The following is a 21850-nucleotide window of genomic DNA, read 5'->3' as shown; positions in this document are numbered from 1 at the left end:
AATTCAATAAAATACTGTTTCAAGTTTTATTACGTCATTTTTATTTCAGCTGGTATTAAAAGGCCAGACTTCCCGGCCTAGGTTTACAGGATAGGCAATTCAGCCTATCCTCATTGTGCACCCACCTGAAAAAAACGAATTCCCGGTTTGTTCTGCAGGTACCCCCTCTCACTCACTAGATCCCATTAACGATGCACTGGCTTAACAGATTACTGATATCCTCAGCGTTCCGTATCTAACAAGGTCAGATCTATACAAAATCGATTACATGAAAGGTGTTAATAATAAAAAGTGGATAATTAGAAATAGGCACTTTTTTATTCTTTTCTTTTCTATTCTCTGAAATACCTCAGTACGAGAAAAATAGCCCCATCCAATGGGCAGTCAGCGTCTATCCCGTCCACCACTCTCCGGAGATGTAACATTTTTACCCCGGATGGAAGCTTCTCAATAATATCTATGTTTTGATCGGTTTAAATAATTATTGTAACAATAATTTATTTTTCTTCAGTATTAAACAGCCATCGGAGTTTGTAGGTACAGCGTTCCTAAAGGAGGAATAACCAACCTCTCGCTCATCTTGGATTCTGTTGACATGGGAGAACCATCCTGTGGACTGTTCTCCCGGATCTTCTTTTGAAGACCCGAGGGACCTCCATTGTTAAATATTATTTAATATTATTTTACTTTATTTCTAATCGTTGGAATATCATATATATACGTAGTTGTGTTTAATTCTTCGCCTGTTCTGTGGCATTTTGAGGTATGTAGTGATCAGATCGATCACTTTTAACCGCACCACTATTACCGAAAGCTGTTTTACGTGTCGTAGATACCTCTTAACAATCTGTATTAGGTCTAAAGTTATTAAATTCCTGTGCCGCTCAGAAGTGTACACTTCCTTCCAGATTAGACTGATACAATCTGAGAACAAACATATATTACACCGTTTAATACATTTGTCATCTGTTGATTAATAGTTAAGTAATCGATTAGGAACATATTCAATATATATTACTAGAAGCGGTGAACGTCGATGAATCTATAACAATACATGTCATAAAAATTTTCTAAACCTAAACTGCGATATCCTAGTTTAATCTGTTACTCCCTGTTTAAACGTTCTCCTTATTTTTCTTTAATTTACGCTATCACTTTTTTATTTATATTGGAACGTATTTAATCTCAAAACATAGTAAGAATATCTGCAAGAATTGGAAGAAAAGAGATTGGTAAAATTAATACGGAAATATAGTTTAAAAGAAATACGGAAGATAAATGAAAACAACATGGAAGGTGGAGTTGTTTTGTTATCGGACGAATTAATTGAACCCAATCTATAAAAATGATTTATTTCTAGAAATTATTATGCTATACTATTGCATATTTATTTTCTTTGAATAGATTGTACTTGTTTTATATAGTAAACTGTTTTAATCGTTTAAAAAACAAAACGAAGTATTATTTAGTAGATAACGCGATATTAGATGTGGTATTAGCCAAGGAAGACAAGTCATGTGATAATTTCTTTCATGTGACCTGATTATTATTTGATGGCCGTCGGTCTGCAATTAAATAAACCGCTGTCTTTGTTGCTAGCTTGTTAAAAACCGGTCAGCTCAAGCGGTTTGCCTGAAGGCTTTTCATTTTCCCCTGTTATTTTTTTTTGCATGTATTTTATTTTTTATTATTGATCGTTGGCTCTTGTTATTGCATTGAAATTCCTCAAGCTATAATGAAATTCATTGTTATGGGTTAGTTGACGAATAAATGTTTAATGATTTCGGTTATGAGTTTATCGTCTCTGTAGGTCATTTGGTAAAATTGCTGGCAAATTATAAAATTATGCGAATCAGAGATCTTAGATTGAATTTATAGTTATTTTATTCATATCCCATTTAATTGAAGTTCATTTTATAAAATCTAAAACTTCCAGGATAACTGTCTGTCTTAGAATAAGTAGATTTCAATAACTGGAAGTTTTCAGTTGATTAATTCAGAAGTTTAAATTTTGAAATAGGGATTTTAAAAAAAATTGTTCGTTTTGTGTGTGCTAAGGTAATAGAATATTGGTTTGTTTTACTGTGATTTTTTTTCTATTCCAGATTTAATCTGGAATTTATTTCTGCTGTTCTTACACTAATTTCGTTCGTTAAATTTTTGTTGGTATTTTAAAGAATGTTTTTATTGTAATCGTAATCGTGAAAAGCCAGTTTTTTCAATTAGATCTATACGATTTTTATTTGATGATCATATGATAGTTTTGCCTAGCTTTGCGGTTATTTATTTTAGAATAACAGAAAAATTTGTGTTTGAGCAAACTTTCCACCAGATCACGATAGAAAGGTTACAGGTTTTCATCTATTCTTTGTTCTTTCTTTCACATGGGGCGTTTAGGGGTACTAAGTCCTTAATTTCTGTGGATTTATGGTTGGAATTTTCCTTTAAAACTATTTCCGATCGGTGAATAAAATCTATTTTAGGAGTGGGTGTTTAAAGTAGTAAGAATTTTATTTAATTATAAGATTTTACGAAGTCTTACAAATAAATTACGACGAAATTTCGATTTTACTGTCGTAATTTTTTTACCGAATTACATGTTTCACAAGAAACAGCCGTTCAATGGTGGGAAAATAATCACTTGAACTCATCTTATTTTAATCTATCTCGACGTAAATTGATTCATAAAATATAATTCAGAATTCTGTAGCATCTATTCAATCACTTAATTACAAATTTTGCTCCCTCTGCGGAGACTGGCAGCTGAATTGAAGGTTCCGAATTCGAATTTCGACAAGACTCGAAAAAGAACTGCTTTTTCGAGTCTTATAAATAAAAAACATATGGAAAAAATCCTGGTGTACGAATTACATGAATAACAACTTTTTTACTTAAAGTGTAAATATATCTGCAGAAACTTCATGCGTTTCTCTCTATTCGTCTATCCAGCCGTTTACTAAATGATTCCCTTCTTTTTTCGTAGGGGGAGGAAAAAGCCAGCCAGCCGCCGCTAGGCCCACTCTTGACGGCAAGTGCGGAGCTCTCACCCGCTATAAAACCTCCTCCTCTAGTCACGCAGGTGCCAGACCTAACCTACATGGTATATATGCAGCCCCTGCGCAATCACGCGGGTACCCTTGTTACCGAATTAGAATAGCCTGAGCGACGTCCCCAGGGGATCATCGGCGAACGACGACTCCGAGGAGCCCTTGCCGCCCACCCCCTTTGGCTGGTCGTTCACAGCCATCTGGCATCGGTCGCTCCGCCTCAGGTCAAATACTGTCTTCCAGCCTGCCTGCTCCTCTCCTCCGCTGCCTTGTTTCGAATTATGGCTGACATCCCAGTCGTTACTCACGTCCAAGCATCTCCGTTTCCCAATATCACGCTTATGACATTATCCTCATTTACTGCGCCATGGCCCATCATGGCGGCCCTCAAGTCTCTCCATTCGTGTAAAAAAACACTGCGTGCTCCGCCTTTTCCTCTCCCCACAATCATAACAGCATCTTGTGGTACTCCTATTCATACGGTACAGGTAATCTTGAAAGCATCCGTACTCTGATAGAAACTGGGTGAGTTCGTAATTGGTATAACCGTGTTTCCGTCTCTACCTAGCTCCAAACGTCATTGATGAGCCGGTGTGTCCACCTTCCCGTCTCCGTCACATTCCACTTGTCGTTCCAAGCTCTGAACTTCTCGTCGACAGCCACTTTCCTCTCACCCCCCGAAGCAATAAAATGACTCATCTTGGCCTGCAGGTCAATCGGTGGCACACCAGCTATGACTGACGCCGCCACTGTATCTATCGTCCAATACCCTGCTCGCAGATTGAATCGTCGTTGTTGGCCCAGCAACTTCCTTCTGTTGCGCGTGTTCTATCCAGAGCACCTACCCAAGCAGATGCCCCGTAGAGCACTACTGAAGGGTAATTAATTGATTCCTTAATTTTATTCAATCATTACGGAAGTTAGCGACCTTAAAATTTTGTACATAGAAGAAACATTCTCATAAAATGTTTGTCCAGCTCAAAGATGACCAAATTTCCGGTAATTTATTGTTTTATTAACGTTAAATTTTTTTCTACAGTTAATATAGAATAATCTTTTTCCGCTTTACTGATGATAGATTATTGGGTGAATGATAGCTTACTTGGCTATAACAGTTGTTATCAGCTATTCGTACTACGACATTACTGAATTTTTATGATCAAATTTTACTTATTTATTTTCAATAAAAATGAACTAAATTATTAATGAGTGATCAATTATTTTTTACCGAAAAAAAAATTATCACAAAAACGATTTGAATATATATATATATATTTCTATCATCATTACATAGTATTGGATTACGATAATATAATAATGCATAAACAGCATGATGTTATTTTATTGTTTAAAGTATTTTGAGTGAAATTCAAGAAAATTAATGGAAAAATTAAGTTGCGCAATAAAAATCTAATATATACTTTCCGCATTCCAAAGAATCTTAGCTCACGCTCGGTAGCAGTCTTGTTAACGACGTTTCTCTATATAATGATTTTTTACCTCCTTGTACGAAATAAAGTAAGTATTGTAATCGCGAAAAAATTCGGTTTTCAGATTTCAAGGGAAATATCCATTTTGACCATTCCTGAATCCATTTTGACTAGTTTCGGCATGACATCTGTACGTACGTATGAATTTCGCATAACTCAAAAACGATTAGCCATAGGATGTTGAAATTTTAGATTTAGGACTGTTGTAACATCTAGTTGTGCATACCCCTTTTGATTGTAAATGACTTGACCATAAATGTCCAAAATCAAAAATTTTGGATTTTAGACTTTTTCTGAACTGCAATAATAAGCTTTCATTAAGAGATTTTCAACGATATACCATAAGTGTTACTTATTTTCATTGGTTGCTGAGTTATAACCAAATAAAACTTTAATTAATGAAATATTTGGATCTTACAAGGGGTAAGGCACATCGGTTCGAATCCGATTTCATTTCCTTTTTTTTTAAAAGTTTTTTTTAAATTTAAATATATTGATTTATTAATAATTATTAACCTCTGATTGTAAAAAAAAAGTTTTACAATAAATAATAATTCAATAATAAGAATAAAAGAAGAAATATCAGAAGTTATTAATGAAATAAAATTTTATTTACTTTTCATTTTAAAGAAAAATGTGTTATGTAATTTAATAGGTGTACAAGGAAGTCTTGTCCACATCAGATTAATAAGAAATCCAGGTGTCTTGCTTTTGCGTTTCTCGTTTTGTATACCTATCCGTTTTTTAAGTAAAAATTACCTTAGGATCTAAAATAACTTTTAAACTAAAAAAGCTGCTCTAAAAGTATTCAGTCTTTCAGTAATACTATAAATTTATAAATTTGAATTATTTTTATGGCTGTTTCATTGAAGTCGGTTTTAGTAATTTTTTATTTAAATAATTTTATAATGTTTATTTATCGGTTCAAAAATTGATTTTCAATTTCTCTTTTTAAATAACATTACATATAACAGTAAATTTTTAAATTTTATCGTCAAAATTTAAAAGCGCTAGGATCATATTTATTTTAAATATTTATAGCTTATTTTTCCCTAATAAATATTTTTTTAATTTTAACATTTCATATGTGCAATCATTTTGCGTAATTTAATGCGAAATGTATGACACATAATATTATCAAGATTCTAATCACACGGCCGTCTTTTATTCTGATTGTTTGCCCCGATAGTGATGAAGAAGGAAGGCAGTAATCTGGATGAGTCGTTTTTATTAAAATAAACAGCTGTTGTTACTTTCTTCTTCAGTGATACGCCCGCCCGCAGACTAGTTGTTAAGTTTATTTAAGATCGGCATTGTATCTCTATTATCATCATTACAACATCCTTTATGCATACACCACATACACACATATATATATATACGTGTATGGAGCTACGAACATCCTTTAAAATATAACTGCATTGCTTTTGGCTTTTAGCCAAATAGTGTGTAAAATCTTTAAACGAAAACATACTTTTACTTAAAAATGTATCTTAAATGAGGTCATTTCCCTTTAATAAATGTGTATAAACACAGATCTATTTGGAAGGGAATTTAGTAATATTTTGCCTTCACGGCATACATATTTTGATGAATTCTTTAACTTTTAAGTACGTAATATTAATTTACTATTTTTTTTTTGTCTAGAGCAATTTGAAAAAAAGAGTAAGTTGTCATGATACCGCGAAAAATTTGAAATTTATATAAGGCCAAGTTCATTGCTAATGATTCTTATAATGAAGTGCTATAGTGACTTAATTCTGTGTTATGAATCATATAAACAGTTTGAAAGAACCTTCGTTAAAAAGCTTCCTGCAAAAAAATACAGTTTTTGCAAATATTATGTTCCTCTCTTTGAAAAAAAAAACGGTAATTATAAATAGTATTGTAATTTAATCGCCATATTAAAATAGTAATAATTAAGTATAAAGTACCGAATAGGCTTGATAAAATACTTGTTGGTATAAACGTTTTTATTGGTTGGTAGTAACGATATGATTACAATGTTTGTCGCTATTGATTGATAATCCAGTATATTACTAATGCGAACTTTAATACAGTGTTTGATTGTTCAATGATAATATTATTAATAATTATTTAAACTTTTAATATTTATTTTATGTAAATGAACTTATTATTACGTCGGGTCCTATTTACGGTAAAAATCTGTAGGTGTTGACAGGCATATTAGGATCCGGGAATATCAGCGTTGGTTTCAGAGAGCTAGTACTGAAGTATATACAGAACCAACGCATTTATATTCAAACTTGTTTAGTGCGTACTTATTGACTTATTAATGTAGTTAATATTATTTATTTAACGTCAGAATGGTGGTGTTATTTTCCTCTCATTTTTATTCATCCCTTTAGCGTATTTTATTAAATTTTACTGTTAAAACTTAATTTTTCATTATTTGTATCAACGTTGAGAAACGTGTCAGCTGTGAATTTATTGCTTGCTGGCTTTTCATTTAGCTAGATTATTTTTAAAATTTATTTTTGTTATTCTATTTAGTAGATAGTGCTACAGACTGGCATCATCTATCGATTTGTAACAAAATATTATGTTTTTATGATATGAAATATTAATTCTATATTGAAAGTCTTTTTTAATGTTAACGATAAATAAATATTTTAGTTTTACAAATCAATATTATAAAACGTTTTGCAATTTTTTGAAACTCACAATTAAAAGAATATTCCTTTTATTTATTTTAACTTGAATAATATATTTTTTAATTGTATTACTTATTATCTCTAATATTACTATTTTTTAATCGGTATTTTTATTAATTTTTTTATTTTTCTTTTAGGAGGCTTGTAAAGAATTTTCAGCCAAAGAAAAAAGATGAAGAAGATTATCAGTGAGTATATTAATCTGATTTTTTATTATTATTACAAGTTATTGATTTAGCTTATCTGTCTCTAGGATTACTGGGTACAAAGGTATGGTTCAGTTCAGTCACATAGTGAAAGTGATGCATGTTTTGTTGGTTTTTTAGTGTTTGTAGAAAATATATTTAACGGAATAGACTATTAGGCGTGCGATTGGTTGATGTAAATGAAAATGGCCGTCAGATTCCGTTACCGATTTTTGTTATTGGTTAATATCTTATATCTCGAAAGCCTCATATTTAAAAAAAAAAAAATGTAGTTCAGATGAATTTGAAATTGGATTAAATGATAAAATAGAATTTTGTGATAAAATATCGGATGGGGCTGTGTCGGAGCGCACGGCTGTTGGTTTAACGTGAAAAGTTACAGACCTTGGATGAAGTTCCTTCGAGCTGCAGACCGACCAATGTAAAGTTAAATGCGAGAGCCACCATCGTATTTTTTTTAACAAAACTGAGTCTCCAATGGAAAATTTTAGTTCCTTCACTTTGCCAACTTTACAGATAAATTGGTCGGTCTGTATTTCAGCGAGTCACTTGTAGTGTATTGGATTGAATTAAAAACCAGACATTGACTGCATACCAAATTTAATTTTAACATAAAACAAACACTAAATGATACATGATATTTATTTCGACTACAAGTTTGTTTCGATCACAAACACTTGCGAAACGGATTGTTTTCAAATACCGTTTTGAAGTGCTTGTCCGCTGCACGCCAATGGTTCTGCATCGCATCCGTTCGACTGATGTTAATAACAATCGTTCCGGGGACGTCTTTGACAGATGTATGGATGTTATTTTCACTCGTTATGTCCATTAGTTAGGGTGCAGCAGTGGTATAGGTGCTCGCGCCGTCGGCGTACCAGATTTGCGTGCAGATTTGACTGAACGCGCCGTGCCAGATTTGCGACGCTCCCGAAACAGTCTCGTTCGCTCAGAACCGGGCATTGGGGTACCTGTGCGTAGCCCATAACTTCTTTCCAACGATATGGGTAATTTATCTTTCCAGCTGGCGTTTGCGCGGGATGGGGCTGGCATATTGAATTTTTATACTTTTTTTACATGTTTACTTTAATTTTTTACCCATAAATATCGTCCAAAATACACTTATTAATAATACTTAAATCTATCTATCTTGACAAACTTTAAACACAAACACACGAATAACCGCACTATCACGTCTACGTCGTGACCTACACTGAATGGAAATGAGCGAGAGCGCCAGTTTTGGCCGATCTACGCTGTGCCCCCTTCCCGCCAACCCGCTCGCCAGTGACGCAAACTCAAAGTCGTATCGGTGAGCTGACCTTGTAAGTTATAAAATGACAGTGAATTTACGTCTCTGAGACTAACAGTTGGGAAGTTATTAAGGCAGGTAGATATAGATGTACCTTTTCGTTACGCTACAAATTTCTGTTCTGGTACCCGTATGTTCCGGTGTGATTTTAAAGAAGTTTCACGTCAAAAGTTGTTAAATTTTTTCAAGTAATGCGTAATTGATTATTTAAAATAATAACGACGAAAGCGTTAACTTATATTCATTTTTTATTGTGACAATAAACTGGATATTTTATTGTATAGAGGTGAGTGTATTGGTTAGAAACCTTTCTTCTGATATTACAATACCTTCTCCCACCCAATAATGGTTAAGGAATGTACTCTTTTTGTAGAAACATTTATTTTGTTTTTTCTTCAAATTTTTATTTTTATTATTAATCTCAATGCCAGCAGTTAATTGTCATGAAAAATCACATTTTCGTATTAAGCATATGTAGCACAATATTAAATTTTAAGAAGTTATAACATTAAAATAGCTTTAATCATTTAATACATTTTTGAGTTTTAGCTATCATTTTGAAACTATTGAAAATATATTCTTTGGTTAAAACGTTTTCTAAACTTAATTGTTACTCGGTTCCTCCTTACTTTGTTTAAAATATATAAAAAGTAATAACTTTCTCCACAACTAATCTACAAAATAACTATTCGTTATTTCGAAATAGATTTAAATAATTTCGCTGCTATTTATGTTATTTATTGGCATGTTGTTTTATACTGAAACTTGAGGTTTATCGTTTTTTTTTTTGCTGCACATATTAGTTTAAAAAAACTTTATGTTGTACTAGCCGATTTAGGGCTCGCTTCGCTCACCCGACCGTATCCTCATGTTTGTGAGAATATTAAGTATTTTACTGAAATATTGTAAGAAAATAAATATTAGCATCCACAACTTATGGAACAAGAAGTGCATCGCAATCGACATTTCCAAGAACATTCTTCAATATTTTGCAAAAACTCTATACTCAATGGCGATTGAGCAGTAAATTTTCGCGGTTTATGGCCTTAATATTGGGTGTGTGTAGAAAGCTTGTAAAAACATAAAAGTTCCTAAAAATCGAGATTTATAATTTTCCTGAATTTCATTTTATGATGTTTCATTTAAAAGTTACGATCGACAACATATGTTATTTATTTAGGGTTTCGATAAATAATTGAAAAATTAATATTTTGGCTCTTTAAGAAACAAAAGTTGCGTAGCGGGATTTGTACAATAGAAATGGTGGGGTTTACTGCCTCATGAGCAGTCGGAACGAACAAAGAAAAACATAAGAACCACCCTTGCAATAAATCGAAACTTTTTGCCGATTTAGATTTTTTTGTACGCGTATGGGTATATAAGTATAATATTTTATACTTAATCTTGCTTTTCAAAGAAATTAAGTCTCTCTCTCTCTCTCTCTCTCTCTCTCTCTCTATATATATATATATATATTAATGTTATCGATTTTCCTTCAGAATTGCTTGCTATTCTAAGTTATCTTAATTTTTTTTTTTTTTAATTAATTCCCTAACCGAACCATTTTTACTTTCTTGTACGAAGTATATATTGTAATCGTGAAAAATTCCGGTTTTCAGATTTCAACGGAAATATCCATTTTGACTACTTTTAGCGTGACGTCTGTACGTACGTACGTACGTATGTATCTCGCATAACTCAAAAACGATTAGCCGTAGAATGTTGAAATTTTGGATTTAGGACTGCTGTAACATCTAGTTATGCACCTTCCCGTTTGATTGCAGTCGATTGAACCAAAATTGTCCAAATAAACCCAAAATCCAAAAGATTGAATTTTGGACTTTTTCTGAACTGCAGTAATAAGCTTTCATTGAGTGAGAGCTTTTCAGCGATATATCGTAAGTGGTACGTATTTTCATTGGTTCCAGAGTTAAATGAAATTTTAATTAATGAAATATTTGGATCTTACGAGGGGAAGGCACATCGGTTCAAATCCGACTTCATATACATATAGTTTTTTTAAATTTTTTTTTTAAATTTTAATATATTAATTTAATAAAATTATTAACCTCTGATTGTTAGAAAACACCAAAATGCAATTGCGTAACTGTCCACTTTATTAAAGAATTGGAGGATCGTATCTCTTATTTCAAATGAAATAAATTTAAATGAAGCGGTGGAAAAAATGGGTATATATAATTTAATAGGTGAAGGAAGTCATGTTATCCACATCAGATGTTTTGAATATTTGTAATTTTTATTGGTTTCAAACGTTTTTAGTTAAGCTCTCGTTAGCGATGAAACGCTGTTGTTATTACTACAATAATTCAACTGATGTTAATGCTGCTGGCTTTTTTATGATCAGAAGTGTAGAATCTCTATGATATTAGACAGGTTTTTCGTATATACTTATAGATCAAAAAAAATATATATATATTTACATATAAATAAATAAAATATGTAAACGTATCTCAATGGTTTAAAAAAGGAAAGACAGAACGAACTTTTATAAACGAGTGTCAGTTTCTTAGACAGACAGATAGTATGAGTTTTACCGGTGCTGAACCTCTAACATTTAATCAAATACGTAATTCCGTTATGCAGTGAATAGGTAATTCTAAATCCGTACCAGATTGCTGTATTTAAATATAGCTCAATACTTTCTATCGGTGATTATTTAATAGTTGTGTGCTAACGGTATACAATCATCACCTTGTGATAAAGGGCTCACTTACTTCACGAACAAAATATGCAACTGGCTATGTTGTCCGATAGAACAGTATTGTGTGATCCAAAAACATGTTAAATATTATGAATCAAAATAATTTGTAATTTATTAATGATTGGAGTAGTTTTGGAAAACATCTATTTAAAGGATAAAATACTGCTTGACAATTTTCTACTGTAAGGGTGTAGAAGTTAATTGAATGCTATAAACTTGGAATATTTGATCTGATAGTTAATGTTGTATGCTATGAATGTAATTGAGTTTGATTATATTAATAAAATTATTATTAAGTGTATAAAATATTAAATATGTAATATTCAGTAGGCCATGTGAATGTCTTGAGAGTAAGAACCGAGCCCCTCGTTTTATTACATCGTAACATCTCCGTACCTCTTTCTTCGCTCTTAATATTCATTACTTGAATTTTATTCTATCGATTTCATAGTTTATAGCTATATATTTAATACTCTAATGTTTGTTTTTGGAATTAACTAATAATGATTAAGTTGTAATCGATTTACATTAAGATTAATAATTAAAGCTTTACCTTTAGCGGTAATTTATTTGATATATTTTAATGTTTGTGAAATTTATTACGATCTTACGTAAATATTTATTTTATACTCATATAGTTGTCATGAAATTAAATAAAATATTTTTTTGTGCCTTATTTTAAAAAAAATTATTTTATTTATTTTTATGTACTCTAAAATAAATCAATTGCGAAATAGGAAAATATTTTAATTAATAAAAATTAAACCTTTTTTTATATTCTTATTATTATTATTGTTATTGATAAAAATCTGCTATTTTATTCAGCATTGGAAATGATTCCTTTTGATTGTACTATTTTCAAACATTTTTAATCTTTTCAGTGTTTTAAATCCCAAAATGGCGGTATTTATTTTTTTAATTCTTTTTTACATACGACCGTAATAAAGTGTATAAATATGAATAGATTTTATTAAAATATTGTTTATGTTTGTGTTATTTTTTATCACTGTGATGATTGTAATGCATATCCATCAAAGTGCGCACGAAGATGGTTAACTTTTTTTTCATAGCCGATTGATATAATCGTACTGGAAATATTAGTATATATGCTGGTTTTTTTTTTTTTTTTTTTTTTTTTGTTAAGATAGCCGGCTTAAAAAAATTCGCTTGTACTTAATTTTTTTTACTCGTGCAACTATAGAAATATAGATTTTTTTATGTACGTTGTAGGTGACCGTGTTTTTTATTGGTTGGTTCTGCTTGAGTGGTAGCGTCTCGGGCTTTCATCCGGAGGTCCCGGGTTCGAATCCCGGTCAGACATGGAATTTTCACACGTTACTTGACATTCATCTCATACTTTAAAGCAATACCTAACGGTGGACCCGGAGGTAAAAAAAAAAGGTTCTGCTTGTATATCTCGCTTCGGCAATTACAGCTACCGAATTTCATATAATATATAATACGAAAGTATAATGCTATAACTTTTAACAGTTTTTCGTAGTCACAGTGTTATAGAACGAGACGCATCTATTTGCTGGCTTGTAAAAAGCTAGACTTACGAATTGTAAGATTTAGATTACTTCTTCTACATTTTAAGGTCGTTTTTATTTGGTTTTTTTTTCAAATTATAATAATCTGTACTGTTGATAATTAATTGATGGTTGTTCCAAAAGTTTTTTAAACTTATCTAGAAAGTATAAGTAATTATTGTATCTAAAATGATGTCACTGATCTAGTTTTATACATTATTTTATTCTAAACTCTAACAATTACTTTATAGCTCTGATTTAAAAAAAAAAAATTGTGTTCCTTGTTTTATTGTTTGTTCGTGTATTTTTTTCTTATTGCCAAGTGTTCTCATGTTGTCTCCATATTGCATCATCATCATACTTCCCTAATTATTATTTTTATTTTTTCTTATGATTACTCAAATCAATCCGAGTTTTGTTAATATAATCTTTTGAGTCTTGTTTTTTTTTTTTTTGTAAAACATTTTGAAGAAGACTTAGCAGTTATTTTGTACAGTCGCTGACTTATTCTAATCCTCATTATGCTTATAGGTTATATCACTTTTTATAGCTTCATATTCCCCATTATAGTATTAAATGAATGAATAATATTCGTATATATATTAAGCAGTTAAAGAAAGTTTCCATTTCCTCTCTACATCATGTCACAAGTCTAGTATAATCTGTCTATTGAATGTCAAAAGAATTTAAATTAGTAGTAGTTATTGTCAGTTTGTTAACAACATAATTTGTTCGAAGTTATATTATTGTTTAATAATATGTATGTTTCTTTATCTTTAACATTTTATACTTTTTATTACGCTTTCTTTGTAAAATTTTAAGAAGATTAGGTTGCATGTAATTAAATCTTGTTTACTAAAAACACTATTACTTAAAGAGTGAAATTCTTTTTAGTCCTTACATAAAGAGACCACTCTGTTTATGATATAAGTGAAACAGTTAAATAATTTATTGTAATTAATTATTGGGATCTGGCTGGCTTAATTATTTAAGCCGTATCTTAATTCAGTACTATCTTTGATTCCTACTTCTTTCTTGAATTCTGTTTATTTTTGACATATACTGGTCAGCCATGAAATTTTAATTAATTGAAGACGGGGATCCACTACTCAGTGACACAGTCTTAAAGACGTATTTCCCAACTTCAGCCGGAAGGTACTAATTCTGATTTAACTTAGACCTGAGGTTAAATATCCGGAGTCCGTTAACCAAATGACTCCGCTGATGGTAGAGGGTTAGAAAATCCAAATGTCTGAGTCCTTCTGCAGGCAAGTATTTCATGTTCGAATACTTATTAGAAGAGATTAAAACGCTTGCTTTACCCGATGAGTAACTTAACTCTGAATTGGGCTTCCTATATTTACCGGATCGGTATTTTGTATTGTTTTGTAATCTCTCAGAAAAACTCCGCGTAAGAGTTAAAAACTCCATCCAGATGTCTTAAGGTACTTTTTTAAGGTAGGTCTTTTAAGACTCTTTATCTTAAAAGTTTCAAGACCTCCATCCAGAAAATGGGTCTTCGTTTAGCTTAAATCATCTGCAGGTCGTGTGTCTTTATTAAAGATGAAGCAGCATATTGTAGATTAACGATTTTGCGTCGACACTCAAATTTAAGTTACAATGAAAAGCTTTTCCTTGATTTAAGAGCCGCACGAGAACAAGCTGAGGACTCCGTAGGGAAAACCTTTATCTGCTCCGTAACTATGTGGCGATTGAAAGTATCCACCTGAAATATGAACTCCGTTTTAATTATAGGATTCATTGCAATTTCAAGTGAGGATTCGTAAACCCTATTAAAAGGATCTTGGAATACAGATATACAATACAGTGTGTCCATAAAATAATAGCGGGGTGTTAAATGAATGTGGCTTCTGAACAAAGCATTGTAGAAGGGTAAACTATAAGTTAAATGAAAGCGAAACAGTTCAAGTTTTTTACCCGTTCAGTATTTTTCGATGTCTGCTCCCTTAGTTGTCCTGCTGAGATTAAGGCGATATTCAGAGGCGATGGCAGAGAATATCCGGCGTAATAGAAGAAAAGCTTCACTAATTCTTTCTTTTAAATGGTCCAGATTTTGAACTTGAACGGAATACATTTGTGTTTTTATATAATCCCAAAAAATAGATATCCATGGGGGGAAAACGTAGAGGCCAGGCAATCCGACCCTCGCTGACGAAATATTTCGTTAAAAAAATACTGCAGATTGCGGCAAAATGTGGGGAGCTCCGCCTAACTGTAAAATGGAATTCTCCAGTATTTAGATGATGATTTAAAAAATCATCATCCTGCTCTAACCTATCCACAACGTTTACAGGAAAATCAAATCGTTTCACTTTGTGCTGTGGATAAAATTGTAACACCTGAATTTTGTATGAAACGTAACGTCTTTTTAACACATTGTGAACAGTTTTGTTAGGAATGCCTTACTGTCTAGAACACTTCCGCACGGATTTCTTCGGGCTACATAAGAAACTTGTTCGCAATGCTTCAATTATGGCCGTCCTGAACGCGTTTGCTTCAGTATTCTGCCTATTTCTTTAAGTTGTTTGTCCCATCGCCGAATATTATTTTCATACGGGAGGGTCTTTATCATACACACGACGGTATTCTCGCGTAACATATGTAACCGAATCAAACATAGCAAGCCGCAACCCGTATTGAACCATCCTCTGCACCGCAAACATGACTAACGCGTATGTATTGCTTGCGTGTACTGTAAATACAACGCACATGCCCTAGTTTTTGCACACATGAAGTTGGAAGTGTTTCTTCCTCTAGTTTATCTCTCTACAATGCTTTGTTCCCAAGCTATAACCGTTTAAAACTCACCTATAATTTTACGGACATATTGTTTATGCTGCTCAGATATATCTGGAGTTTCTAAACCTTAGAATAACGTCTGGAACTTATAATATCGCTAACAATCTTATGAATTAGAGATTCATTTATGAGATTAGAGATTAGATTAACAATGTATGATAATAGAGAGCAATTTCAACAGAACTTTCAAGATTTGACATTAACCAGACCCAACCTTCTGTGCACCCTCATTACCCGCCACATCACTGAGCGCCTACGCTCAGTAATGCATTACATCATTCGTGCACTCCGGAATTTGAATAACCATGAATGTAGATCTTCTTTAAAGAATGCTCATGAGTTACCTCCTAGCAGTTAGTGAAAATAAATACATGAATACGACTATTTTCATAGTTCCTTTAAAGGTTTTATTTTACAAAATTATTTATTTAGAGTAACTCCGTCTATACTCCTGTACAAAGGGATAAAAGTATGTTTCCGTGGACTATCTCAAACCCTCTAGTACAAGTCTGTGCTGCTTCTTGTATCCATTCATTTATTAGGTTGACCATCCAGAAAAGATGGCATTTCTTATTTCTTTATTTATCCTCCTGTCGGATGCTAATTATTTTGGCATACCGATTGAAAAGAATAGATCGATCTAAAAGGAATATTGCCAATAAGTATTATCAATATACATGTAATAACTATAGCCGTTGGTGCCCGATGTTTTACAACATAACTCAATACATACAGTTAAGCGATTCAAATGTCAATTGGCTAAAACTGAATTAATCTGTCCGATATTTTAAAGATATTTTGAATATCATATGAATCAATTAAAATTCCATTACGTATTACGTTGTAATTACTTTTAATTAAAAATTAAATTCTTCAAGCTGTGTTATTAACTGTTTTTATGTCTTATAAGAGTTTCTGATACTGATTAGAATTTCTGTTTGTTATTTATTAATTTTTTTTTTTATTGTTAAGGACCTGTGAAGGTATACATGTTTATCTTAATTTTTTTAGTTTTATAATTTATAATTTTATTATTGAAATCATTAAATGACTGTTTTTTGTGTAAGCAAGAAACCTTTTATTTTGTGTATGTGAAAAATACACTAGTTAATAAATACTACTTGTTTGACCTATTTTCTATATATCTTATTATAGTAATGGGATTACCGGAGATGTAATTTGATCGGATTGGGGTAGTTAATTGTACTCTTATTAATCCTATTAGGGCTCTATTTCTCTTGTAATTCACTGGACCATTGTTATTTTGTTAGAAGTTTGAATTCAGTCTATTCAGCGTTGTAAAAGATTATGACTACTTTATAAAAATTAATACCGTTTAAAAAATTGAAAAGCTTATAGGCTGCTACGAAAAAAAGAAAAAATTAATAATTTTTTGTAAAGTATTTTTAATTCTTTATTTTATTTTTTAATGTCTTTAAAACGTTGTCTACAGGTTTCTAATTAATGATTTTTTCCCCTGTTTTTTTTTTTATTGTTTATTCTGACAGAAGATGGATTATAATGGAAAAGTAAAAATACAAAGAAACGAAATAGTGATGAAAGAAGACGGATGATAATGAAATAATGGAAGATGTGCTGAATAATAAATGTGTTGAAAGTTGGGGGAGGAGTTTGAATATTATGAGAACAAAATGACTGTTCATTGAAGATGCAAGAGTGAGAACCAAGCGGGTGGTATGGTGAAGCTGTATTTATTAAAAAGACGAAAAAGTATTCTGTCAGAAAATAAGCGTAAATCAAAATGGAAAGATCTTCACATTTAATGATTGGAACGTTTTTTTATTGATGAGTTAGGGTGTTGAACTATAAGAAAAAACGGACGATGAAGTCAGTGGATTCTGATTTTTTTCTGCAAAAGTAGATAATGGAAATATTCGCAGGTTAATTGTAGATTGAGGGGTGCAATAGAAAGAGATAGGGTAAATGAAAAATGATTTTTCATAATATATTCATTAAAACTCTATGTATTGAAAAATAACTGGTTTGTTGTAATGGAGAAACTTGATTATTCCAAGATGATATTTAAAAAAAGAAAAAAATTGCTTATCAACTTTTCCTCGTACTTGTAAAGGTAAAAACATTATTGTATATATAAAACAGTAAGGTAGTTCTTTTTAATTCTTCTATTTTGTTATTTTATGTGCTTATAGAAAAATTTGTATTAGAATTTGAGGTAACTGTAGAAAATGGTATAAAATATTATTTCTGATTTTGACACAACAGAGTTGAAAGAAGTCGAAAATTATTCCTCTGAAATAAGTTTAGATTAGAATTGAACTTGGCAAACGATAAAACGCCGGTAGAATTTAAGAACACATTGATTTATAATAAAATAAAACAGAATTGTAACTTTTTCAATTAAAGGATTACATATTTCAAAGTAAAATTTATTCTTAATTAGTTTTTTGTACGTAGTATCCGACTGAGTACTCGGCGGACGTCAGGGTCCTGAATAAATTTAAAATATTTACTCCAATTTTCCTTTTTTTATCCTTAAAAGATAGGACGCAATATTAAAAATATTCGTAACTTAGGAGTAATTAAGGGGAAAAATACAGTTCATTAATGAATAACAATAGAGGATCAATATTACGGTTCAACGAGCATGCTGTTTGTCTTTCTTGAAATAAACATTTATTTTATTCTTCGTTATATGAGGGGACGTGGAAAAGGGCTCGGCAGTGAGTCAAAAGTTTAAAAGGTTTAGTCTATATTTAAACTAGCCTTTCACTTTCAACTTGGATTTAACAAAGCGGTATTATACTTTATCATTTTTTAATCGTATATGTTTATTAATTGTTATTATTTGGTTATTTTTTTTATAAACCTCTGGTTAACATTTTATTTTTAATCTATTTATAATAATTTCACTACTTAGTAAATACGTTAAAATCTAGTATTAGGTTTTTATTCTTTTGTTTATCCTTTTTAATGTTCTCTTTACGATGATAAAATAACCTTTGTAAGTATTTATTATAATTTAAATAAAAATTCACTTTACAATTATTTTGCACACGTTCATGACCGGTTTCTTAACATTTGCTGTTTCATCAGATGACCATATTCAAAATTAAAAACTTAAAAAGGATCAGGAATGGTCGAACTGAGTATGTACAAGACTACACTTCATTTACACTCATACATATCATCCTCATTCATCCTCTGAAGTATTATCTGAACGGTAGTTACCGGAGGCTAAACAGGAAAAAGAAAGAAAGAAAAGAAAGAAGAAAAACTTAAAAAGGAATCATACTTGTCTCCTTTATTTTTTTATTTGGAACGGAATGTTTTGAAGTACAATTAAACGTTTAAATAAAATCTTGAAAAAATCAATATTTGCCATATTTAAACATATCTTACGTTTATTGTTTTTTGTCGGTCAAAATGTTAGAATTTTGTAATGGACCAAACAAAACAAGCTAGTGATTTAAAGAAAATAAGTTATTTTGACTTTAATTCGATTAATAATAGGCGTCTAAATTAGTGAGACTTTTGCGCACGAGGTAGCGTTTGCGTATTCTGGTAAAAGTCATGGAAGACTGGCGTGTAAGCAGTCATGACATCGCCAATGACCTAAATATCCGTCACCAAACAGTGTTAAACCGTTTGTAAAAAGCTGCTGTAAAATGAAGTTCGACATTTGGGTGTCACATGATACTACTCGAAACATTTACTCGATCGAATTTCTATCTGCAAATCTGTGCTGAAACGTAACGAAATCGAGCATTTCTGAATCGGTTGATCACGAGTGATGAAAAGTGAATAACCTTCGACAATACTGTTAGAAAAATATTGTGGTCGAAGCGAGAAGCTCCGCAGACTTTGGTAATGCGCAAACCGACGCCCAGGAGGGTTATGCTGTGCGTTTGGTGGGATTGAAAGGGCATCGGACATCACGAGCTGCTGCCGATAAGCAGAACGATAGACACAGACCTCTACTGTCGACAATTAGCGCGATTGCACCTAGTAATTCAAAAGAAACGGCCTGAACTGGTCAACAGAAGGTGTTGTGTACCACGCTGACAACGCCAGACCTCATATCTCTAACGATCCGTCAGAAATTGAGAGAACTTTACTGGGAGATTTTAATGCATTCATTAACAGCCCTGACCTGACACCGTCAGACTATCATTTGTTTCGGTCTCTGCAGAACTCCCTGAATGGTGTTAATTTGGTTTAAAAGAGGTCTGTGTAAACCATGTGTTACAATTTTTTGGCGAGAAACCAAAGAAGTTCTATAGGGATGGAATTTTGGTGTTGCCGGATAAATGGCAGAAGGTTATCGAAAAAAATGGTGCATATGTGGACTCATAATGTTATATTCCAATAACAATAAATGTATTTTTAATTTTGGCCTCCAAAGGCTCAATACTTTTAGACAACCTTATAATTTACGTGTTTAAATAATATCAAAATCTTTATTTTGGATTTTTAACGTGTAGGCTTACTATTATTTCTGTCTTAGGCCCAGGTGTTAGACGGGTACTTATCGTGATTGTATCTTGAACTGTCTTTATGCATGGCGTATATTAATATCTTTTGTTACTTTATTATTGCAGTATTTTGTTTATCATGTAACATTCGATATTGCTCAACAGATTTTCTTTTACTTATAATTAGCTTTGTAAAACCTAATGTATATAATATAAAAAAAAACTCGCTATATTGGGACTGATGCAAACATTTTTAAACTACTACACAATAATAGCGTACCATAAAGAAATCTTTAAAAAATAATAAAATAAAATTTAAAAAAAATGATCGGCATAAAAATGTTTAGAAGTTGTCCTGTAAAAGGAAAAAAATAAAGTAAACTTATAAATAGTCTTTCTGCTTCTGTTTGTAAAAAGAATAGTTTATTAAAATAGGAAAAAATAATTGTAATTTTGATTATTATTTGAGTTTTATACAAAACTTTTTGTTTCTGATTGCGGCAATTTAAAATCAGCCTACTCATTTATTTCGTACGTTATATAAAATAATTCCGTACATATGTATGTAGTTTGTACAATGGGATGAATGCTGATGACCATTTCATGTGTTTACGCAACCGCCCCTGTGCGTATGTGCGTTTGAAAGAAAGAGAGAGAGGCAATATGTGAGAGAAAGAGAAATATACTCGTCGAGATCAATAATGCAGGAGTGTAGACCGGCTTGGCTATATACGGTGTAATGAACTCGACTCAAAACTTGCCTTCTTAAGTGGATTGTCTGGTCTTAAAAGAGCGTAACAAGGGAGAATTTTTATTACAGTTGTCTACCCTTAGTCGATCTTTTCATTCGCCACTCGTTAAGAAAAAGTGTTGATAAGGAATCTATGAATACGGGTAAAAAAGAATTTTAGAAAGTATTTTACTTTCAAATAATTCTGCCGTATTTCTATTGCAATAATTTTATTATATTCTGTCTGTCGATAATGGTGTGAGTTTCGTCGATTAAAATAATATGAGTTTAAGAAAGTTCAAAGTTAAAGAATGTCGGAGACTGATTAATTTTTATCTCTGATTATTATTGGTTACATATAAAAAATAAAATCTCTCAGTTTTATTCTTACAGATATTAACCTTTGCATGTAAATTTTTAGCCGGTTTGTTGTATCACACATTTCAGTAATTTTGTTTTTTGTTCAAAGAACAAAATTGTTCGTGAAACTATTACTATCGATTATTAAATTTTACAAAAGAATCGGAAATCAGGAAGATACATCAAGAATGAAAGTTGCTTAAAAATTAACATAATTAAAGACATTCTTGTCAAACGTTCGCAAGAATTTTACCGTTCATACTTTCAACCGATATTCATAAATCAGTGTGGTTTTTGACCGTCCCAATTATTTCTCGCCGTCACCCGGTTTTTGGTTACTTCTTCCCGTTCACCATTCACTTCCATTTAATTGATATCTCACATCATCCATTCACCTCTTCTTAGGCTTATCTCCCCTTCTCTTTTCAATCACTCAGGTGTGCAGGGGCCTCTCATGTTTAATCTTCTGCTCTAGATGGATGATATACCTATTGTAACTTCCTAC

The 21850-nt window shown here is 31.7% G+C and overlaps 1 protein-coding gene across 4 annotated transcripts in view; it reads left to right on the top strand.

Annotated features, from left to right (window-relative positions):
* The window catches only part of Cip4 (formin-binding protein 1-like Cip4), a 450065-nt gene that overhangs the window by 324300 nt on the left and 103915 nt on the right, over positions 1-21850 (top strand). For all 4 annotated transcript variants that reach the window (XR_012756958.1, XM_075370229.1, XM_075370231.1 and 1 more), the window contains exon 3: positions 7350-7400. Coding sequence is in view for 3 of the 4 variants with exons in the window: in XM_075370229.1 (XP_075226344.1) it covers positions 7350-7400 (51 nt within the window). In the remaining variant the exon portion in view is untranslated. The remainder of the gene's footprint in view (positions 1-7349; positions 7401-21850) is intronic.

The sequence above is a fragment of the Lycorma delicatula genome, chromosome 7, assembly GCF_047948215.1.
Source record: "Lycorma delicatula isolate Av1 chromosome 7, ASM4794821v1, whole genome shotgun sequence".
In the NCBI taxonomy this organism is placed as follows: domain Eukaryota; kingdom Metazoa; phylum Arthropoda; class Insecta; order Hemiptera; family Fulgoridae; genus Lycorma; species Lycorma delicatula.
The sequence above is the reverse complement of the archived record's forward strand: the minus strand, read 5'-3'. Positions and strand labels throughout refer to the sequence as shown.